This window comes from Phoca vitulina, unplaced genomic scaffold (genome assembly GCF_004348235.1).
Source record: "Phoca vitulina isolate PV1807 unplaced genomic scaffold, GSC_HSeal_1.0 scaffold9, whole genome shotgun sequence".
In the NCBI taxonomy this organism is placed as follows: domain Eukaryota; kingdom Metazoa; phylum Chordata; class Mammalia; order Carnivora; family Phocidae; genus Phoca; species Phoca vitulina.
The window spans coordinates 9,198,540-9,221,922 of NW_022589712.1; the positions used below are offsets into that span (position 1 = coordinate 9,198,540).

At 49.4% G+C, this 23,383-nt stretch overlaps 2 protein-coding genes across 5 annotated transcripts in view; one reads left to right on the forward strand and one right to left on the reverse strand.

The window, feature by feature from the left end:
- The first annotated feature begins 154 nt into the window (after nt 1-154).
- On the forward strand, nt 155-7,407 carry DYNLT1 (dynein light chain Tctex-type 1). Of its 2 annotated transcripts, XM_032407552.1 has the most exons (5): nt 155-220; nt 3,309-3,350; nt 6,112-6,235; nt 6,632-6,709; nt 6,998-7,407. In XM_032407552.1, exons 1-5 carry the CDS (start codon nt 194-196, stop codon nt 7,066-7,068), a joined length of 342 nt encoding a protein of 113 aa, XP_032263443.1. In that variant the 5' UTR covers nt 155-193; the 3' UTR covers nt 7,069-7,407. The 2 variants fall into 2 exon arrangements, with proteins under 2 accessions (XP_032263443.1, XP_032263444.1); XM_032407553.1 differs by lacking the exon at nt 6,998-7,407 and having other exon boundaries at nt 6,652-6,707.
- A 665-nt stretch (nt 7,408-8,072) lies between these two features.
- TMEM181 (transmembrane protein 181) overlaps nt 8,073-23,383 on the reverse strand; it is a 71,626-nt gene continuing 56,315 nt past the window's right edge. For all 3 annotated transcript variants that reach the window (XM_032407554.1, XM_032407556.1, XM_032407555.1), the window contains 10 exons: nt 22,491-22,590; nt 21,863-21,993; nt 21,535-21,626; nt 20,448-20,505; nt 17,015-17,117; nt 16,347-16,398; nt 13,866-13,948; nt 12,666-12,755; nt 11,730-11,796; nt 8,073-11,309 (listed from right to left, as the gene is read on the reverse strand). In XM_032407554.1, the coding sequence (XP_032263445.1) occupies nt 11,231-11,309; nt 11,730-11,796; nt 12,666-12,755; nt 13,866-13,948; nt 16,347-16,398; nt 17,015-17,117; nt 20,448-20,505; nt 21,535-21,626; nt 21,863-21,993; nt 22,491-22,590 (855 nt within the window). In that variant the 3' untranslated portion in view covers nt 8,073-11,230. The remainder of the gene's footprint in view (nt 11,310-11,729; nt 11,797-12,665; nt 12,756-13,865; nt 13,949-16,346; nt 16,399-17,014; nt 17,118-20,447; nt 20,506-21,534; nt 21,627-21,862; nt 21,994-22,490; nt 22,591-23,383) is intronic.

The following is a 23,383-nucleotide window of genomic DNA, read 5'->3' on the forward strand; positions in this document are numbered from 1 at the left end:
CGCGGGGAGGACCGGAGGAGGGGCGAATCCCAAGTCCCCAGCCCCGCTAGCCGGGCGTGGGAGGGGCCCTAGAGCGGGGCGGGTCCGGGGCGGGGCGGGGCGAGGCGCGAGCACGAGGGGCGGAGCCTGGGTGCGCCTGCGCAGTGCGCGCTACTCAGGGAGGCGGAGGCGGCGGCGACGCGCAAGAAGGAAGATGGAAGACTACCAGGCTGGTGAGGAGGTAACGGCCGGGTCGGCGACGGGAAGGGTGGAGGCCGAGAGCGCCTGGCGCGGGTGGGCGGCGGCAGCCAAGGGCGTGTGTGGGCTCCCGGGCCGCGTCCGGACGTGGGCGGCGGCAGTCCCCCGGGCAAACTGACGGTACCGACGCCCTGCCCCGCGCTTCGCTGTGACCCCGGCCCGGCCTGCTCGGGGCGTCGGCGCCGTGCCCGGGGGGCGGGGCTCGGGGCGGGGCAGGGGCTCCCCGCGCCGCGGCGTCGCCCCGTCGTTCTTCCGGGAGGGGCTCCGCAGCCCTGGGACTTCTTCCTGGGGCAGGGTCTCTCCCGTCCCCGGCGCCCCAGCCCCGCCGCGCCCCCTGCCCGCCCCATGCCCCTGGCCCAGCGGCGCCCAGAGTCTGGCTCCGCGCTCACCCGCCACGCCCCCGATCCGCTCCCCTCCCGCCGCCCTGCTGCCCCTCTGGACCCTGCTCCTCCACGCAGGCGGGACCTCCGGGAGAGTGCTATCACTCGCTCCCTTTATTCGGCGGTGCGGACCACCACCCTGGACTAGGTGCTCCGCGCCCACGGGTGGGGAAGACTGAAGGCCGCGTGTGCGTCTGCTGACTGATGTTTTCACCCACGACTCCAGAGTGACAGGCACGCGCACATGCAGTCGTATCTTTCAGGTCTCGGGCTGTCTGCAAAATGCAGAAGTGCACAGTCGGAGAGGCTCCCTTTGTCTGCAGGTCCACACCTTGTCTTCAGTGGGGGGCTTACATCCGCCACGGCCACCATCACTTAAGTTTCATTTTCAGTTTGAGTTTGAGATGTCAGTGTGAGAACTCCTATTTTTTGGTGTGGGTGGGGGGGAATCTCTCATTGCCTCAGTGAAGAAGCAGGGCAGAGCATACAGTTATTTGCCAGGCAGAAGACATTTATTCTAACGGTGTGCTGTTAAAGTGGCTTTCCTTCAATTTAACATGCATTCAGGGACTGTAGCTGATGGATGCTGCTATTACAGAAAAATAGTTGTCCATTTTCTTCTTGCTAAGTAATAATTCTCGTTGAAATTGAAATAGAGCCCTACATATTATGCAGCCTGTCAAAAATAAAAACTATTGATGAATTTGGTGAGGTTTGATGTTTTACCATTTTTGAAACTTAGTTTAAGCAGGAATGTTTGGAAGGGAAAGAAAAAATCTAAGGCTTAAGGACTGATGCTAGAGTTTCAGTTTTGATCTGATTTCCTAAGTACTACACAATGGCAGTGCCCTTATCAGTGTTTGAATGCTGGGAACAACCAAGTGGATAATTTTGAGAAGACATGGTTCAGGAGCACCTAGCAAAGGAAAAACTTTTCCCTGTAAACTAATACAGGAAAATGGCTTGTATTATAGGAATATCCATAAAACTTTTTTTAATTAAAAAATTTTTTAAAGATTTTATTTATTTATTTGACAGAGAGAGACACAGGAAGAGAGGGAACACAAGCAGGGGGAGTGGGAGAGGGAGAAGTAGGCTTCCCGCTGAGCAGAAAACCTGACACGGGGCTCGATGCCAGGACCCTGGGATCATGACCTGAGCCGAAGGCAGACGTTTAACGACTGAGCCACCCAGGCGCCCCCCATAAAACCTTTTTAAAAAAGGAAATGACACTATAAGAGAATTAATACTGGTATTTTAATTCTGGCTCCCACCAGTGAGGTGGCTAAGGGACTTCATTATTCCAGATCTCACTTGCAGATCTGTGAATTGAAGGGGCTGAACAGAGCATCTGCTTACTGGAGATAAAGCCCTAGGCCCTTAGGAGGGTGAGACCTTGACTTCTTTCTGGTAGGCGTGCCTTAGGTATTTACTAATCCACTCCACTCTCTTCTGAACTGAGCCTTTTCTGCATAGCCTCTTAACTTCATGTAAATACTTGGACCTTTGTAAGACTACTCTCAACTCATTGTTCATATTTCCTGTAGAAGCTGAAAGTGCCCAGGGGATTCTGTACAACAGCTCTACTTTTCCACTAAAAGTCCACTGAAATGCCCCTCTTCATAGTTCAGCCACGTGGCTTGTTACACAGGGACTTTTCCGTATGGTTGAGGATCACGGAAGTCCCTTGGAAGGATCCTTTAAACCTTAAGAAATCATTTAATCTCTAAGATACTGCAAATTTTCATTGATTTGGTGAGTTGGTTTTGTCAACCAAGTATACCTTCTTCTAAGTACAGCAAGTGAGAGGGCTTCAGGCAGTCTGCTCTTGATCGTCCTGGAAAGAAGGGCATTGCTTGGACAGGGCCACGGTAGTCAGCCTCCAGCAGGGAGGAAAGCTCACTGCCAAAAACAGGGCACTCGACTTTATTCCACCAGGATTCACAATGACTGAGGGCCTGGGGCTGCCCTCTAGAAGGAATGTCCAGAGCTAAGTACTGTTCGCAGGACTCAGAACCTTGTACCCATTCAGATGTACCCTATATAAAAAGAAAACCATCTTTAAACTCCTGCCATTAGATTACTGGTGGCAGCCCACCTCCCAGCTCCTCCTGAGGCACTGGTGGAGAATAGTTGTGCTAAGCAGCCGGTTTTGTAGTCCTGAAGTAGGACAGCATTAAGGAGGAAACATAATTCTCGGGAAATAGTATAATCATTGTATACTTTATCACTAATAGTGGATAAAAACAAAAACAGAAACGTCTTAAGTTTCAAACCTCCTAATCAGTTTACATCGGGAAAAGTGTCAGCTAATTTAAACAAAAGTCAAGTAACTCATTAAACTTCTGTGTTTGTTAATGATCCTAGTAGCCAGTTGAAATGGATAGAGAGATTGAATCTAAAGTGAAGTCAGCCTTTTGGACCATGGCATGATTAAAACAAACCAAAACCGTCTAAATTATATACATATTCTAGACTCCTCTGACTGCCTCTCACCGGCTCTGTGACCCTCAGAGCCACTCGGCATTTCTGAGTCTCTGTAGTGTTTTCCTTGGTAAAATGAAAAGTTTAGTTTGGTTATTTCTAAGTCGTCATTTCTAAATTATGTTCATTACCTAAATTTGCATTAATCAATGCATTGGAAACCGATCTTTTAAAGCCATCAAACTTAACTAGTTTTCTTGCTTACAGACTGCTTTTGTTGTTGATGAAGTGAGCAACATTGTAAAAGAGGTAAGAGGAAGAATGCTTATTTTTAAAATGTTGATTAATGGCTTTATGAGTGAAAATAATGTGTTTTAAATACTGTCTTGGAATTGTTTCAAATGAACCTGTGTGTTTTGGCATTTCAAATAACAGTTTTCTTCAGTGAATATGTAGATAAGAATTACTCCCATATTATGTAAATTATATATTTTAAAACAGACAGGAAATGTTATATACTAGCATTATTATTGAATATTACTAAGGCTTGATTCTATAACCTTTTAACATAAAAGACTCATGGTCATGGTACACAAGTAAATATTTCTGGTGTTGAATAAAGAGTGAATATAAAAAAAATTGAGTAACTTCCAGTTACTTAACACCTGATGATCCAGTTGGGGCTTACCTATTTATTTTTCTTATATTCCTAAACTACCTATTTTGCCATTATTGACCATGGTACCTCCCTTAGATGATGGCAGTGGAAGACAAAATAGGGTATTTGTTCTTCATTCATTGGAAAAATACATATCAAGGGGGCATTAGGGACTGACCATCAAGGGGTTTACAGTATGGGGCAGGACCAGGCAGGCACTTAAGAAATCATCACACTGCAAAATGTAAATGTGGATTCCCTGTGTGGTAACTGCCACAGTACATGGTGCTATGAGGGATTTGACGCACCTGGGGAGTTCACAGTTAGAATCTGGAGAATGAGTAGGAATAGTGTTAACTCAGCAAAAAGAGGGCACAAACATTCCGGAAGTGGGTGTATGCAAAGGCCCTGTGGTGGGGCTGTGTATGGTGTGTTTGAGGGACTGAAATGAGGCAGATGGGGCTGGAATAGTGCAGAGTGCTGGGGGAGCCTGGGGCAGGAATGAGGCCAGAAAGATTTTCCTTAGTCCCTTCTCTTCCTGTGTAAATTGAGCACAGACTGTGAAGCCATCGGCCAGAGGAAAGCCATTAGGTGATCTAAGTTTAAAGTACCAGCTGAGATTATATGTGTAATTTGGAATTGACTCTAATGCAAATTATTATCTAATGCCAGAGTGATCAAGAACCACAACCTATTTTTGTGACCAACACCAAAAAGCAAAATGATTTTGTTCTACCATATACATTACTCACCATCACAGATGATTTTCTAGTTGCTGTGCAGGATCTGTAACAGTTTGCTTTTGTTTTTACACAGGGTGTTCCTTATGGAACACGGTGTGTTGGGGGGGCAGGAAGGTGGCGGCGCCACAGTCGAACTGTGAGAAGTGGGGACAGGTCCCCTGTGATCTCACTTGTTTTCAGCGTCATCTTTGACTCAGTTGCCAGGCAACAAGTACAGTTGAAAGTAGACTCTCCCAGTCTCCATGAAAGCATGAAGTAGTACTGCTGTGGTACTCTCACGTGGTCACCGGCCTCAACAGCTTTTTTGCCCCTGGCAATAGGTTAATTCTTCCCTTGCGCTCTTGTAAGGATCAGGTAGTAATACATTTGGGTGAGTCCAAAATTGGAGGGGAGTTTTCCTCCCTCCCTGAAAAACAGTGAATTCCAAAGTGTATGTGTAGAGAGTTGCCAAAGTTAGAGGTTTAGCTTGACTGATGCCCCCCACTTCTTTCACCAATATCCAGATCTAGTAATAACCGGGTCCTTTTAAACCAGGAATGCCTATGTCCCCACAACCTCATTTTATGCTCTGAGTTGGGAAGGGAGCAGAACAGGTCAGAGGATGAGAAGGAGCTATGACAATGACAATGGGGGGCACGGGGGTGCAGAGGGAAGGCCAGAAGCTAAACGAGGTGTATTTAATGTGACTGCTCAGAGTCCCAGGATAAATAGGTAGAAATCAGGGTGCGATTATAGGTAGAGCTTTGTTCCTCAAAAGCAAGATCACTGGGCTTTTGTCCCAGACAGTAGACCCTAATCCATCTCCAGTGTGCACAACTCAGATCCCAGGACTATTTTTCTCTGCATGTCTGAGGACAGAACTGAGCCCTCACCAAATTACTTTAGGTCATAACTGTCATCGGAATTCAAGTTTCTGGTTTCCAGCTAGAAAAGGGATAGAGAAGAAAGCTGCTTAGAGGCAGGCACACTGGCATCAGCATAAAGAGGCTCAGAAAATCACAAAATGGTAATAGCCTAACTACAAACTTGAGCAAGAGTAGGGGCAAGCAGCCGTACGTATTCCTGAGTAACCTCTGAGGTACACAGCATGAACCCTCACCAGGATGCAGCACAGAAAGAGACTATTTCAAATAGAAAAATTCATCATAACCTTAAAATAAAATAATAAAAAAAATAATTTTTGTAATATATAGGGCTCGTTTTTTATTTGAAAAGTGCACTTACGTGTTAGCATATTCCCAGAAAATGCTGAGTAAAGGAAATATTTTTGAACACATGATTATTTGCATAGGTTTGTACGTTGTCGGTTGTACAACCTAGTAAAGATTTTTCTGTCTGCTATACTTTTAAGGAATGGGCAAAGGAGGTATTTTCTAGCCTCAGTAGGAACAAAAATTATCATCTCCAGGTACCAACTGCAACAGTCAACAGTAAATTCAGTCAACATGTTTTTAAAATTTGACAGATCCTATGTAAGTGTGGATTTTAGAAAATGAATATAAAACTTACTTAATGAACAGGACACTGTTAAACAAAGGGAGTGCTCGTGGCTTACGCTCACGCTTTATGCAGAGTATAGTCGCGCAGGCTTCGGGCGAGGAGCCCCGGGACTGGCTGGGAGGCGCTGCTCGTGTGTCCTGCTAACCGTGACCTCTGCCCCGCGTTCCAGGCTATAGAGAGCGCAATCGGCGGCAATGCCTATCAGCACAGCAAAGTGAATCAGTGGACCACAAATGTCGTAGAACAAACTTTAAGCCAACTCACCAAGCTGGGAAAGCCATTTAAATACATCGGTAATGCACCTTTGCTTCTCGTATATACTGCGGGTGGTTCTTGAAGTACTGCCGAGAGGCGTGCTTGCTGTGGTGTCCGACCTCAAAGCGCGTGCCCAGTAGGGCCAGCTCGCTGGGCTGTGTGCGTTACCAGCCCGCCGGCCTGTTGGGCGGCTGCAGCAGTTGCCGGGCGCCCATCACGGGGTTTCCCAGCACTCCACACCCGACGCATTGAGAGCAGCCATGGGGGGAGGACAAGGGAAGGCTGTGGCGTGTCACTGTCACGGGGGCAGTCTGCCCCGGCAGCTGTTCCCATGAACCCCTTCCCCGGGATCTGCCCCGGAATGCTGAAAGTCGGCTGACAGGAAGGTGTGTTGCCGGGTGGGTTTCTCTAATAAACGCCTGTTTTCATTGAAGTGACCTGTGTGATTATGCAGAAGAACGGAGCGGGCTTACACACGGCCAGTTCCTGCTTCTGGGACAGCTCTACTGACGGTATGGTTTTCCCCGTGTTCCCTGAACGCTGGTCGTGGGCCTTGCGCTGAAGCCTCTGCGGCGCCGCCTCGACCTTGCTGAGATCTAGATTTTTCCAGGCAGAGTTTTCTGAAACATGCTTGGCTGTTTCAGGTCTTTGAGTGCATGCATATCAGAGTCACCCGCTGACACATTTTATAGAGCAGAGTCTGAGCGGCCTTCTTTATTCATGTGCCGTAAAGAAGTCTGAGAAGTCAGGATGGCGAGCCCCCGCGTCCCCGAGTTGAGGGCCATGCCTTCTCCCCACAGGGAGCTGCACCGTGCGGTGGGAGAACAAGACCATGTACTGCATCGTCAGTGCCTTCGGGCTGTCCATCTGAGCCTCCTCCGTCTGCGCGCTCCTCCTCTCCCAGCGGCCGGCGGGGGCCAGCGAACACCCTTCTCCTTCTCTTCAAGTGTTTCTCGTGGCACCCACGACGTCGACGACAGCCAGGTGACTGCCCTGTTCTGTGAACGGCACAGCCAAGTCTGAGGACGGTCATCCTGGGTGCTCAGGCCTGTGCTGCCACCCGTCTTCACTGTTTCTTTTCAAAGGTGCTAAAAACTGAAATCTGCTAGTTTGAAACTTTCTCTACTCTCTGGAAGACTCAGATACACTAATTTTCCATACTTTGTACTTTGGTTAGAATAATAAATTATTCCACTTTAAAGTTTGTGTTTTTCTTCATAGTCTAAACAATACCACAAACGAATTCTTCAGATTTCACTAGTGACTTTAGAATCTATAAAACTGCAAAAACAAAAAGGAAAAGTTAGAATTTGGCGCTGGTTCTCCCCACTGCAGGATGTGCTGCCTTGACTGTCGGGCCCAGGACGCTGCGGCTTCCGGGAGCTAGCCGGCTGGTCCCCGCTGCAGCCAGAGCTCTCGGCCGCGCACGCTGCCCGGCCCGCGGCGCGGCGGCTCCTGCCCCAGTGTCCCCGCTTGTCAGCAGCAGCCCTCCAAAAATGTGTTCGTACTGCAGGGCTTCCACCATCGCTTTCATAATCATTTTGTGTCCACAATTAGGCCCTTATTTATAAATCAGCAACCACGTTGGGAGGTTATCTGATTCATTTAAAGGGGGGGAGGTGAGCCCCAAGCCCCAGTCTGTGACCTCACCTTCAGCGCTCATCCATGGGCCACGTTCACACAGGAATAAAGACACACTTCTGTGTCCACTTGCTGAAATCAAGAAAGCTCTACTTTTGGCCCTAAAGCACTCATGCCTGAATGGCCAAACGAACTCCACACACAGGAGCAAATAAATCACGTAAGGATCGAGTATGTAAAATTTATTAACATGTACCAGAAAGGAAGTTTCAGAATGAAGCCATTTCCAAAGTGTTAAGTTTGCCATAAATAACATTTATTCACTTTCGATTGATTACAATGATCGTTCTGTGATCAGGGGTTACTGTGCTCATGGACACAAGTTCCAAGATCTACTACATAGTTCTATCTTTCCTTTTGAACTTAAAGTTTAAAGTTGTTTTTATTTTACAAATACAGTCTTTTTGTAAAAAGGCAGCTTTCAGTAGCAGAAAATTCTGTTTCACTGTGTGGTATTATAGTTACCAGTATATCGAAAACATGTCAAGTCAACATGAACAGGATAACAAGATGTCACAGACTAAAGCGACTTCCCTTGGGCCTGGGGAAAAGATTTGTAGCTTTTTTTCCCAAAAGTCTAACCTCTAAGGCAACTGGTTTCTAAAATCCTCAAAATACATAAATATTCTTTAGTGACAACTCGTATTCACTATCAGATGCCCCTTTTCACCATCCCGTCTATGAGCTTCCATGGTTTTCCCTGTGAGGAGGATTCCAGGAAGTAAGTCACTGACCATACTGCGACCGACTTAACACAACTGTAGCTTCAGTAAATAGTTCATGGAATGCTTGAGGCTGGTGACAGTTGTCTTGTAACCTGCCCCTTTAGTGGGCTGGGTTTACATAATGTATCTAAACTCTTATTGCAATCTGTAATTATGTACAGGAACAATCTTACAAACCTTGAATATATTTTATATATCCCCTTCTCTAGCCTTTCAAATGGGGCTTAAGAGAGAGAAAACTGCATCACTTCACTGCTGTAATGATTTAATAATAAATCAAGCAGACCTATTACCCACACGGATAATGATGCTCTCCCTAGGGAAGCTGAAATACGTACGGTCATCTTCCAGGTTCCCCTAGACTGGACCAGTGTAAAAAATTATCCCAAAGATGATGTTATTCAAGCCATTACCATGGAAGAACTAAAGTCAGCCCTTTGAATTTACAACTGAAGTTTGCAAAATTGATACTCTCCAAGAAAAAAACAATTTTCTTGCTCCTGTCTAAAGTTTCTGGCAGACTTGAGTGTGTTAACCTAATACAGCATATATACTACATGCTAAATGCTATATACTTCAAGCAAATTTTTACATGGAGTACATAATACGTTGATATTATGATATACCAGAGACAAGACTGAAAACGCACGATTTAACAAAGAACCATTTTCCCCTTACATACTTCCTTTTATAATTTTTTTGTTTCCAACTTAATTATAAAAAGTAAATAAAGACTCACATATTTTCATTTCAGTGACTTGATGCCATGAAGAATCAAGTATGAAGATATCCGTCATCAGTTTATAATATAATTACACTATAGGACAAAGACAAGTTTTAAAAAAAGTTCTAATGTGTATGGCTAAATGCTTCAAATAGTTTACATTTACTGATAAATAACAGCATTCCAAATTATGGACATTTAATAATGATTAAAACTTGTAAACTATATCACATATTAGAATACATTAATCAGCAGAAGTTTTCATCATTTACATAAAATTATAGTTAGTAGAAGTTGAAAAATTTGGTTAACAGAAAAATTTTTCCAATACCTTGGAGTACACAGAATCAAAAAAAGTAATCACACCATTGAAAATGTAAAAACCATGTAAACTTGAATTACCCTTGCAATAATACAGTTGTTTTAATTCAAACTTTCATAATTACAAGGTTTTAAAAACAAATGGAATCCATATTAAAGGTACGTTATCACTAAAATTTAAACAGATGTTAAGTCATGAGAAGTCTCTCATGAACCTCTATAAGGGCCCAGCCTTACCTAAAGTGGAATACAATTTTTAGTGATTTGAGAGTTAATGCATAGATGAAGAAAACGTAGGTACTGCTTGCAGAGCGGAACAATCCTATCCTACGCACTGCATCTGCCCAGACGCCATCCATTAGGATGTTAGCTGTGACGGTACGTTAACGGTTCAAGAAAGACGTCATTGTCAGAGGAAAAGGAAAGGAGATTCCAGACTTGTACACTTAGTCTTTGACATAAAGGAACTGGCAACTCTCCAGGGCCTTCTATGATGCCACAGATTCAGCAGCTCGAGACAACTTTCCTCTTCCAGAGCAGGCCCTCCTCTTCCCTGGCCACTGGAGGGCGGGGCCTGCTTCCCAGCAAGTGACCTTCTACCCAAAGATGTGCTTCCACAAATCATCGAAAATGTTTCACTTTCTTTCATCTAGGCTTCAAATGTGAAACTGAAAAACTTTTTCACAATAAAGAATCTATAATATATCCTTTGTTTAGCTTTTATAAAAAAATAATAAAGTTCCATGGAGTGTTATCTCTAAAGGAGTTGTAGAAATGACAGCTTATAGGAACTGTAGCGGATACCCTCTTCCCCATCCCAACCACAGCGACATCCGTTCACATTCAGATATGCACCGCTCACATGCACACTCATGTGTACACAGCTCTTGGAAAACCATGGCAGCAGGACCTCTCCCCGAGCTGGCGCTTGTCGGTTATCTTACCCTTTCCTTATGAATCTCAGCCAGTCCTCCTCAGACCCTCATGACACGAGTTCTGCCCTGTGGCAGTGAAGGGCTAGAACCTGCTCGCCCACCATTTCCCTATAAGTAATAACTTAGGCATTTCACACAACAGACAGGAATTACTGGTCACCTGGGATGCTTGGTTACCCAGAGCACTCAAGGGGGAAGGAATGTCCTTGTGAGACAGACACAACAATAGGCTTCCTTTTGAGTTTAAAGGGCTGAAACTGGTACAGGGCAGGGAAGAAAGGAAGAAAGAGGAGAACGCCACCATGCTGACGACCTCATTCATAAGGGCTTTCCATGGACTCAGAATTAGCAGATTATTAAAAAAAAAAAAAAAAAAAACCCTACTAAAAAGAGGAGTAATTACCTCCTCACCACTAAAAATGAACTCTCTCATCTGAAATCCGGAAAAGGGATTTGGCTGTTTACACTTATCAGCGCCACTCTTCCCAAATGCAGCCACTCTAACAATAAATTTGGCCCAATGTTTAAATTTCTCCTTGGTTTTGGTTTTCCTTTAAAAAATACGTAAACAAATAAGGACCAGGAAATCTCTGCTTATGAGACAAGCCTGAACACCAGCAGGAGCGGGGAAGGCCAGGAAGCGGCGCTGCGGGAAAGCGTCGGCCCGGCCCGCCGGCGGCCGGGGGCTCAGTCGCTCTCGGAGCCCTCCTTGTACTGTGCCCGGATGGCCTGGCCGTTCTGCAGGGGCATTTCTTCATAGTCACTCCTGTCACAAAAGAGACCCTTGATGCCATTCGGCTTTTGACAGCTCATCTTCTGTTCTTCTCTTCCACACTGACATGCCATTTTAGCAAGAAGGCATTTCACGGCTCCGCGCTCCCCGTTTCTACCGCCTGCTGCTCCTGCCCACTCCTCACCCCCCACCGGGCACCAGGGCCCGTTGCCAGGGAGAACTGCTCCTCCTGTGGGCACCACCCATGCCAAGTGTTCAAAAAAAGGAACACCGCTCAATCTAGTCAGAACAACGTGAAAACAGAACCCCATGGGATCACGGGACACCCCCAGGTGAAAGAAATGTCATAATGCCTTGAAAATCATTTTAGGATGACTAACAGCCTGTTCAGTAAAGGCACAAAACCAGGCGGAACGCTCAGCGTAGACAGCCCTCAGAGAGGCAGGGACCTACCCGTAGATCACCTCGTCGTCAGAGTCATTCAGCATGGAGAACGCAGGGTTGTCTTTCAGCTGGGACTCTGGAAGCCAACAAAAGCATTTTGATGTGATTAGCCCGGGGAGGCAAGATGCTACCAGGAAAGCACAGGCGTCCGAAAGAGCGGGATTCAGATCCCCGCTTCCACCATTTATTATCTGTGGGACCTGAACGAATCTCGCTCCCGAGCCTGTTTCTCGCGTTCGAGCCCGGGGCAGCATCACTACTTGGCAGGCTGCTGGGCAGACCGCGCGGCGGAAGCACCCGGAACAGACAGGCTCCAGGAGGAACCCGCCAACGGCAGCTCTGATCCGGCTCTGTTCTCCCAAGTCCGCGTGGGTAGCGGGGGCGGAAAACACCCGGGAGACCAGAGGCGCCCGCCCTGCTCCCTCCCACCTCCGGGAGGAAGCAAGCCACTCGGCCTCGTTTCTTCATCTCAGGAGGGACTAACTGCATCTTCATCACAGAGCTGCTGGGAGGCTCGAGTGGGACCTCTTCACGAAGGTGCTTTGAGAACTCACACAGCACGGAAGTCAGGCGGTGGGCCTGAAATGCTACACCCCTGCCCAAGTGCCAGGAAGTTCCCGTCCTTTTCAGCCAGTGTGACAGTCTGGCTCTTCTTACATTCTGGCTTTCTCTGAATGGCCATGGCACGAGCGTGCAACAGACCTGGCTTCACACAGCTCAGGGACATGCTTGTGCCGGGACCCACTACCAGAACCACTGTTCCCGTCTTGTGCTGAAATGACATAGCACATGCTGTGTTCTCACTACGACTCAGGGCTTACCCTGCAGCTTACCTCATCCCTCTGTGCTAGGGTTGGGGGCCCAGCACTAACAGGGAACCCGGGAGGTGGGTCCTGAACTGCTGTGAAGCCATTTGGCCAGCAACCCAGCCTCAAGGTGGCTTACCATACAGGGCGTTCTTCGATGGAGAATACACAAAGGCCAAAGTGTAGAGGTAAAAGTTCAACAAGCCATAGAAAGATAAGAATTCCGCTGGTGATACTGGTCAAGGGAAATCAGCAGCCCCGGAACACTACGTATTTGGACATTTCAGCTGGGGTCTTTGCTTTCAGTCTGGCTGCTCCTTCTAACCACCAGCAGGTCTTTCCACTGCTCACCACCAGCGAGGACCTCGGGGTTCCACGGCCCAAACAGCAGGACCCCAGAGGGCAAGCCCACAGCCAAAGGTTACAATAACCTTTCAAGGTCACCTGTAAATAACAGGTGCACCGGGCTCTTTTCTATCCATGGAAACCTCTGGAGGTGGCAGGACCTGATGTGATCAAGTTACTCACAAAGGGCAGGAGAGCTGTGCACACATATGGGTAAATAAAGAATGAAATCAAGAACTGGAACAGTCTCTCAAACCAGTCGTTCTTCATCTTTTCTGCATTATAGACCCCTTTGAGAAGTTGATAAAAGGTCAGTGTGAAATTCAGCCACTAAAATTTGAAAAATCCTGCATTACTTCTAAGGATGTAAGAAGCCCCAAGGAAAGAAGCTAAGATATAAGGGATCAACTCTAAAGCGCCCCCTGATGGACGCCATCACTGAAAGGAGGAGTGGCAAGCTCCGTCAGCGGCCAAGCATCTGAAGAGGAGTTCAGCGGACAAGGAGCCTGTCCCACGGGTCTCAGGCACACGCAGGAACTGAAGGACATCCTGCTACCGTATGAGCCTTTTCTGGGGACACAGGCTTAAACTGCCCTAATCACCACAACCTGTGGACACCGCAGCTGGATACATCTGGGTGATGGGGAGAGAGGACTCTCAAATCGGGCTCAGCCTCCCCCTCAGTGCTCCGTGGGGAGAACAGGCACCTTGGACTGATGCGAGGTTCTGAATGGGGCTTGGGTTCCCGAAGAATCCCCAGGGACCGGAGAGCAGGGTGGTGGGGAGAGCAGCTGGGGAGTGTGACTCCCTCGGGACCGCTTCGCCCTGCCGAGCCTGAGCCGCCGCCCAGGGGGTGGGCCGTGGAGGGGCCCACGGCACACAAGGCACCACGGTGCGGTGACCCGCCTCTTCTTCACGTCTGCGGCCCTGACACGCTAACCACCCCGTGCAGAGCGTGGTCCTGAAGCCTGAAGGCTTCCCACTGAAAGGATATAATTCTGGTAGTGAGTTGACAGTTCAGCTACAAAATTGTCTTGTAATACTTGTGCTCCAAACCTTAAATAAAGGATGACGATGCTGAAAAAAAGGGGGAGGGACAATAAGTAAACAGAGATGAGGAAATGGCACCAGCTTCACAGAACTCACTCCGTTCACCCCGTGCACGTGGTCCATTCACTACCATTTCCGCACGGACCCGTGCGCACCCCCGGGCCCGCGAGAGCACATGCGCACACGCACACAGCACCCTGGCCTCAGGGGCTTGGTCTCAGAGTCAGGAGGGCCGCTGCTGGGGCAGAAGCAGCTAGCCATGCCACAGACCATGTCGCAGCCCCCATCAGGGGCCCGGAAGCACCCCATCGGCACATCCTTCCCTTCTCGCACTGCCTTAGATCTCCTTTCCACGACCAGCTCCTACCACAAACGAAAGGCCCTGAGGAAGTCCCCTGTCCCTCCTCGGGCTCAGCCATTCTCACAGTGAGGAAGCACGGCACCTCTGTTCAGACACCCGCCTGCGGATACACAGGAGGACAGAAGGTTCTGAGCACAGGGAGCTCCGCAGCCGACGCGGCTCTCCCCTGAACAACTGCACGGCCTCCAGATCGGCACCCCGCGCTCCTCTGCCCTCCCTGTGGCCCGCTGTCCACAAGGACCAAGACCGATCGCTAACAAAAACGCAAATCGGAGCCCTTCACCTCCCGGCTCTGACCCCTCCCAAGGGTTCCTTCCCATCACCGAAAATAACCTGGGACTCCTCCTGGCGGCGTGCAGGGCCCGACCTCACCTCTCCGGGGGCCACCCTCCCTTCACGTCCTCACCTCCTGGGACACTGCTGTCCCCATGTGTCTCCAGGGCTCCTCCCTCAGGCCCCAGGCCAGTGTCCCCTCCTCAGAGAGACGTCCCCTCCAGTCCCTGTCTAAAGCAGAACCTCTTCTGCCATCGTCACACGTCTCGGTTTTCATTATAGGACTTATGCTATTTATCTACTTGTTTATCACCGTCTTCCTCCACTGGAATGTAAGCCCCGTGACAGGGAGGGACTTGTTGGCCTGCTGACCGGAGCAGACACTCACACACACTTGTTGGACAAACAAATGAGTCCCCTTGAAGCTTACATGAAGAAAGACCATAAAGGCAGAATGACTTCTAAGTCAGACCCTACGGAGGTCACCATAGGTGTCCCACTGCCAACCTGTGGACTCAGCATGAGAGTGAGGACGTGTGAGGGGACGTGAAGGGTGCGTGTGAGAGAGAGAAAGAGTGTATGTGTGAAGGGGTGTGAGAGGGAGTGTGTGTGAGAGGATATGTGAGAGAGTGAGAGTGTGTGAGGGGTGTGAGTGTGTGTGTGAAGGAGTATGAGAGGGAGTGTGTGTGAGAGGATATGTGAGAGTGTGAGAGTGTGTGAGGGGTGTGAGAGTGTGTGTGAAGGGGTGTGAGGGGGTGTGAGTGTGGGGGGTGAGTGTGTAAGACGGGATGTGAGAGTCTGTGAGCGAGTGAGTGAAAGTGTGTGTGTGTGTGTGTGTGTGTGTGAGGGGGTGTATGAGCATGTGTGTGAGGAGTGTGTGTGTGTGTAAAAGGGCGCGAGGGCGCACAAGGGAGCACGTGTGACAAGCAGAGAGCGCCCGTGCACCAGGGCTGAGGAAGGGCTGCCTCCACGACGTGGGCACTGGTTTCCAGGCGAACGCGGATGCTGAACGAAGCGCGAGCTCACGGAAGTCCACGCTGAGTTCGTGTGGTGTGGGGAGCGATGAGCACGACCCAGCGGGGAGGGGACACGGGTGCCCACGGGAGGCCGCAGCTTGGGCAGCCGGGGAACCCAGAGCTGCCCTGCAAAGCCAGCCTCTCAGAGTCTCCGTGCGCTTCCCGCCTAGGAAAAGGGCTGGCAGCCATTTATTTGCCATCTAAACCGCCAAGGAAGAAAGGCAAGTGACTAGATTTTTTTCCCTCTGGACTTGGATTTTAGCAGAAGGAGACAAACCACGAACAACCCGACAACGACCTGGCATGCATTCACAGAAACAGCGTCGTCCCCGGGCCTCAGCCTCCGCAGACTCCCACCGGAGCGTCCCCTCCCCCCGGGGCCACCGCGCTGCAGGTCAAGGACACCCACGGTACCGAATTCAAATGCACGGTCCTCTCCTTGGAGCACCAAAAGGATGCCAGGTGCCAAGTACACACGCATGGCATTCTAGTCCTTTCCCCCGCGCTGGGCTGTGGCTGCTCCAACATGGCGCCGGCCGAGCAAGCAGGGGCTCAGGCCCTGGCCATTCCCCGGGGCGTTTACAGCACAGCAGGAGCTCTCCCGGCCGCTGGGCACACTCAGTGCCTGCCCTGCGCAACAGGCCCTCTGACCCACTGAACAGATTTGGCTAGAAATGCCCCAAAATTAACTCTCTTAAAAGGGGAGAAAAGACACTCATGACAGGAAAATACAAATTCGCTGTTTTGCTTCTTTGAAGAAATAAAGTCTTCTTACCTAATGACAAGCACTACAAAAGTCAATGCAGTCAAAAATTTTAACCTGAGATCTGAAAAAGAAATAAATACCCCATTAAACCACTTGGGAAGTAAATTCCATTCTCATCTCAGGGAGCTTAAAAATAAAGACAAAAAATGAACAAAGCCTCCTGAACAAAACCCCTCCTCCCTCTGGACTTTAAGCCTGTGTGCACCTGAAGCCCAGAAGAAATGCTGTCCCACCTCCCCAGAGTCAAGGAGGATCCCCAGACACCATGGCCATTATTATTTGATTGTGACAGATTGAGGGAAAGGATCCTAGGAGATCAGGTGAGTTGCCCTGACTCAGGACTAGGAAAACGGCCCCGGCCACCTCCTCTGGAAGGTACGATTCTGGAAGGATTCAGGCAGCTCCAGTAGCCACACTGGCACCCAGGGCCCCAGGGGGCTTCCACCCCACAGGCCTCCCTCCACGGCTGGTCTGAGGCACTGTCTAAAAGGCCCAGTTACCCATTCAGCCCTGTGGGGGCTCCCCAGGGACTGATGGTTCCCCCCCAGCATGAGGGAGTGGGACAGGTCCCCATCCAGGTCAGGCCTCTTGCTGGGTGGACCCCAGCCACTCCTCCCACTGTGTGAGGTCAACTCCTGGCCCACCTTGCCTTGGGCAGTTTGCGATGCGGCACTTACCTACATAAGGCATGTGACGTAGCTCGGAACAGGCCCGCACTATCAAGAACAGAAGGTATAAAATATACACAGCTGCCACCACCATGAAGAAAATCTTCATTCCCTAGAACGACACGGGATGGGCAACTGAATAAGAACAGGGGCTCAGCACTGCTCCTCCCTCCACCACCACCACAAGCAGGGAAGCCAAACATTTTTTTTTTTTTAAGATTTTATTTATTTATTTGACAGAGAGAGACACAGCAAGAGAGGGGACACAAGCAGGGGGAGTGGGAGAGGGAGAAGCAGACTCCCCGCTGAGCAGGGAGCCCGATGTGGGGCTCGATCCCAGGACCCTGGGACCATGACCTGAGCTGAAGGCAGATGCTTAACGACTGAGCCACCCAGGCACCCCATTTTGTTTTTTTTTAAGATTTTATTTATTTAGAGCCAAACATTTTTAATAGGAGCCTAGAATCCTGAAGGTCACACTCCATAACACAGAACAAGAACGTGTTCCCACCGCTGCGACTTCCTTGGCTAGACTCGGCCTCTCATCCTGTCTGTGAGCACAGGTGGCTCACCAGGGGACAGCCCCAGCCCTTGCTAGTCAGATGAGCCAGAATCCAAGCTCCTTCCATGACGCACGGAAAGCTCCTAGCACAGGGCCTGGACGTGGCAGGTGCTCAATACACCAGTGGCGGGTCTTCAGCTTTTTTCAGTTTTCTGCAGGTCTCTGGTTTCCAGTGTTTCCTCTAGTAACAGACATAGGCCACTGACTGAGAAGGGGAGAGGTGACCATAACCACGGTGACGGCTAGCCTTGCTCACGTCCTTCCAAGTGCTGGCCAAGTGCTTCGCGTTCCTGGTCAATTCAACCTGCGCAACAACTCTTTAGGAGAGACTGCAGTATTACCCCTTTTGTGGAGGGAAAACAGAAGACTCGGGAGGGTTGGAGGCGGGCCCCCAGGAGCACAGGTTTGACCAGCAGGCTGTCCAGGAAGCTGGTACACTGGCCCAGGTACTAGCCCCATGTGACCTCAGACAAGACCCTTGACTGCCCCTCAGTTTCCTCACATGAAAAATGAGGGGACTGGACCAGACAAAAGCTCTAGTAACAGATTAGCATGAACCTATATTATTTTATGTAAATCTGGGGAGTTACACTCAACCAACAGCCCTTTGTATATGATCTATCACTGGGGTCTGCACAGTCTTCCCTGAGAATGTGTCAAAGCAGCTCTTCCCCGTCCCTTCCTTTGGTGTCATGCCCTCAAGGAGAAAAGGCTGCTCTGAGGCCCAGCCCCTCACACACATGGCCTCAAGCCTTCCAGGGGTGTCCAGCGCCCCTCTCAGGCGCAGCCCTCACTGGGCCTGCCGTGACTCAGGTCTCCTGCATGGCTTCCTCCGAGGCTGCCGCCCCACACAACTGTGCAACAGCGCCTCCCTTCCCTGGCCTGGAATGCCGCCCCTGCTTTCCAGCTCCAGGCGCAACCCCTCCCCCCAAAAACCTTACTAAAGCATTGTGAGTCTAAAAAAAGAACAAAACACAAATAAAGACACCTTCTCCCCCTAGTAACTTGGGCCCACTGTCCGTAAGGACATGGCTGGCAGGACACCACACACTGGTCTGTACTTACTAAGCTTTCTCTCCCTCACAAGGTCCTATATGCTTTGAGGACAAAGATCATGGCACGATGTTCATAAGGCATACACCAAGCAACCTTCAAAACTCCTCAAACTTCTAAATAATGGAATGGAAAGGCTACCGGCACTCCCCTGCTGAACTCTAGTTAAGAATCAGGTGCTCGCTCATACTACTTGCTAGGACATGTGTCGTCTCAACAGAAGTTACACATCTTTCAAGATATCATCATTCACTAAACCTCCCTCTTTCTCAGAGGCCATTCCCATAAAGAACCACAGATTTTACCACTTCACGGGAAGCTCTGCAAAGCCTCCAGAGAAATGCTGGATATCACCCAAGCTCAGGATTCAACTCTGTACCTCTGGGATTGCCCTGCTGGGAGCATGCCTCCTAGACACCTTGCAGGGCTCCCTCTGGCCCCCGGCCCCTCGCACATCCGCACCTGGGCTCAGCAGCCAGCTGCACCCAGGAGGGGCTGCCCTGAGATGCCAAGGGATAACGATAAACCTGGAGACTCGAGGGAAAGCCGCACTTGGGGTTCACTGCCATTTGCGGACCTCTGTGTAAAATAAAGACACTGGACCCCTTGTTTGAAAGTACAAAGTATTCTAAATTGGTGAGAGCAGCGCATTACCCAGGGTGCTGGGCTCCATGGCTGCCAGGCCTGCAGGCCCACACAAGCTGGCCTGGCCATTCCATTCATTCGCTTGGAAACCTTTCTCGACTTTAGAGAATTAAATGAACAAAAATGTTTTCTTAATTGCTCTACAATATTCCTAAAATCTGACACACCTTCTGTGCCTCAACCATAAACCAAGGAATGGGAGTGACAACTTTTTTTTTAAAGGATTTTTTATTTATTCATTTGAGAGAGAGCCACTGAGACCGGGGCAGGGGGGGGGGGGGGGGGGGCGGTTCGGGTAGGGTTAGAGGGAGAGACAGACTCCCCACTGAGCAGGGAACCTTACAGATGCGGGGCTCAATCCCAGGACCCCGGGATCACAACCCGAGCTGAAACCAAGAGTCGGATGCTTAACCAACTGCGCCACTCAGGTGCCCCAAGACCTCCTTCTTTTAAAAAGAATTTTAGTGTTTATAAACAAATATTACCTCTAGTCCTGGAAAACTAAGTCTGGACATTTAGCAAAAAGACATATTAGGTGAAGAAAGCTCATTTCACCCCAAACAGCCGCCTTCTAAGCGAGGGCGATTTCTACCGAATATTCTTTCAAACTTTTTTCTTTTTTTTAAGATTTTATTTATTGGGGCGCCTGGGTGGCTCAGTTAAGCGTCTACCTTCAGCTCAGGTCATGATCCCAGAATCCCGTGATGGAGCCCCACATCAGACTCCCTACTCAGCAGGAAGTCTGCTTTTCCCTCTCCCTCTGCCCTTCCCCCTGCTCATTCTCTCTCTCACTCACTCTCTCAAATAAATCTTTTTTATGTTAGAAAGAGAGAGAGAGAGCACAAGCAGGGGGATCTGCAGAGGGAGAGAGAGAAGTAACTCCCCGCTGAGTAGGGAGCCTGACAGGGGTTCGATCCCAGGACCCCAGGATCATGACCTGAGCTGAAAGCACACTCTTAACTGACCGAGCCACCCAGGCGCCCCGACAACTTTGTTTTTAAAAGGTTATTTTTCATACTACTCACACATTTTTCCAGATTTTACACCCGTGAACCTTCTATAGGCTCCCCTAAATAGCCAGTTAGCAAGCTCATGTCAGCAGCACAATTTAAGTTACCAAATTGAGTATTTTTTAAAAACTGCATTTAAAGAAAACCCTCAGGCATCATTAATAATCCTTACCTGAAAATTTCCTGTGTCAACTCGATACTGGTACATTGGATCGTGTAATTCATTAACTCTGAAAATACAATATTATAAAAAATCATAGATCAATAACTAGCTTACTTTTCATTGTATACTTTCATTTGGCTTTTTACAAAAACTTTTTAACAGAGGTGCCTGGCTGGCTCAGTCAGATGAAGATGACTCTTCATCTCGGGGTTGTGAGTTCAAGCCCCACATCAGGTGTAGAGATGATAAATAAATAAATAAATAAATAAATAAATCTTATTAACATAAACAAATTAACCAACAGTAAGATTTTAAAAAGTAATCCTAAATTTCACATTGTAAATGCATCTGGTGCTACTGAACTGTTTGCCCGCAGTTGTCTATACTGTGAAGTTACAGTATTTTTCATTACAAAAAATCCCTATCTCTCCTGCAACGTCAAGAACTGTTTTCAGGCACCTTTTCAATGGCACGGATGGGCACTGGGGAGAGACGAGTACACAAAGAAAGCTATAAAAGTCAATGCCGGAGACAGGGACAGGGCAGGGAGACGAGGCGGGCTGAATTCTGTCATTACTGGGCCATGGAGTCAGACGTGCCGAGGGCCAAAACCATAACCCTGGAATGGAACTCCTTTCTGCAGAAAATCCCACTCAGGTGCATCGGGCTGTGACCACATTAGGCTTGTGCGTTGGTCCCATTTTACAGAAGGACAAAACCACTATGTCACCATAAGCCTTGGGAGCCGGTGCAGGGATGGGGATGCAGGGATGGGGAGTTCACGGGTGCAAGCCCAGGGAGAAACTAAAGCTTCTGGTGGGGAGGAGCGAGCCAGGCCCCGAGTACCGTTCCTACAGACGACAACGTCTTTGCCACTTTGAAGGAGAAATCTTTCCAGCTGAGACTAGAACTGTGTTACCTACATGCCAGTCAGGCTGAAATGAATCCTCAGTTCAAGTCACACTATCAAGTCTTGAAACCCTGGTGACAGATTCCTTTCCAGATGGGTTCACAAAATACAGTGAGACTTCGGATCTGTCCACCTTTGTCAAATGCTTTCCATGCCTGAGGTTTCACACATAACAAAATTACTCACGTCTGCCATATTCCCAGTGTGACAGAAGCCAACCACAATAGTCCAACAATGAAGAATTTAGGCAAATAGAAAGTCAAACACTTCCTTTCTCCCTAAAAATCAAAGAAAAAGTAAGAAATAAGTTAGTAATTCTAGCAAACCATTAACCCCTAGTAGACCACACTAGATCACAGACACTCCGATCATTTCTACATAGCATGCACTCTTCTGCTGACGGAGGCTGAAGACAGATTCTCAAGGAGACGTTGATCGTAAGGACTGTCACCAGAGTGTGGGCCAGAAGGACGGGGTCTCGGACCCCCTCTGGCAGGGCTGGGCGGATGCTCACCTGGACGCGTACCCCATGATACACACAGAGCCAGAAGAGCAGCAAGGCACATAGGAACACGGACTGAAAGAGATCGTCCAGCATGCCCGGAACCCAGCTGTTCACCAGAAAGGAGAGCGGGAAGAACGGATCTGGAAGGCAACAGACAGAAGGGCCTGATAGACGTAGGCTCTCCCCACCCAGCACAGGGCATCCGTCCTCTCGGTGAGGGCAGGACTCACCATCACCTTCTCCTCAGTCAGAGCCAAAGGGAGGTAGTGAACTAAAGGCTGTTTTGTCTTTCAAAACACCGCAAAGCCAATGAACAGCTGCAGTGATCACTACAGAGCGCCGTCCGCTCGCACCACCCGCGGCTCCCGCAGGCCTGCGAGTCCCGCGGCGGCTCTGCAAGCGAACGCCTTCTGAAGCAGGGGAAGAGAACAGACGGCCGTGTCTGCGGCCCTTCCCGGTTCTCACTGCCCGAGCAGTCACTTGTCTGTGGGAGCTGCCAGGCATCTGCCCGGCCTGGTGCCGCACGGCTCCCGCGCTCTGGGGCGGCCCCCTGTTCCTCCAGCGCCCGGGCTCTTCTGGAGACTCTGCAGCTTTATGCTTTAAAGGGGGAAAGCTCCAAAACAAAACGGGCACCTACCATTGTAAAGCAGCAGCAGAGGCAAAAGAATGGACATCCACTTCTGCTCCATCCCCCAGTCTCGCATGGAAAACTTCCGGAGGGCATGTGCGAACAAGCACTGCAAACCGAATCAGCAACGCAAGTTACTGTGTTTGCTTCCGCCTTGCTCGGCAGCACGTTGTTAAGTCTTCCCAGACTGATGGTCAGTCTTCCCAGACTGATGGTCAGCCAAATCTGAGTTAACCCCTTGCTGCCCTGAGATAAGATGTGAATCACCGGCAAGGAGCTGCGGGTAAGAGGGTCACAAGCTGTTCTCCCAGGGGCAGGAGGGGGCGGGGAACACACCGGCCATAACCCCCTGCCCCCACCCCTCCCAGCTCCCCTAGGACAGGCTACTGCTATCAGGTGGGCCCCACACACCCACACAGAGGACCTCCCTGGGGACAGGCCACACGCTCCAGCCAGGCGACATCTGCAGATGGCACCAGCTTCTAAGGAGGGCACCAGGGCTCCCTGAACAAAAGGAAATGAGGCCGATAACCATGGTCAGAGGATGTGTTTATTTTCAAACACCTCCCTGAAGAAGCTGTGTTGAGCCATGGGAGTTTCTTTAAAGTACTTTAAAACATTACACAATTTGTATAAAAAGACCTGGAGTTTTTTGTTTTGTTTTGTTTTTCTGTAATCTAACATAAGCCAATGATTTCCCAGGGAATTTGGACTTCCTGGGCTGATGGGCCATTTCTCCCAGCCTGTGAGGCTCAGGCTCATTTCTCTTGTTTAAGAACATCATGCCATGGGTGCCCCCGCCCTTTGGGCCCCAGAGTGTGGCAGCAGACCCTCAGATAACAGAGACGCTTCAAGAGACAGCAAGGGTTTCTGCTGACCAAACACCAACTGCCGCTCTCCAC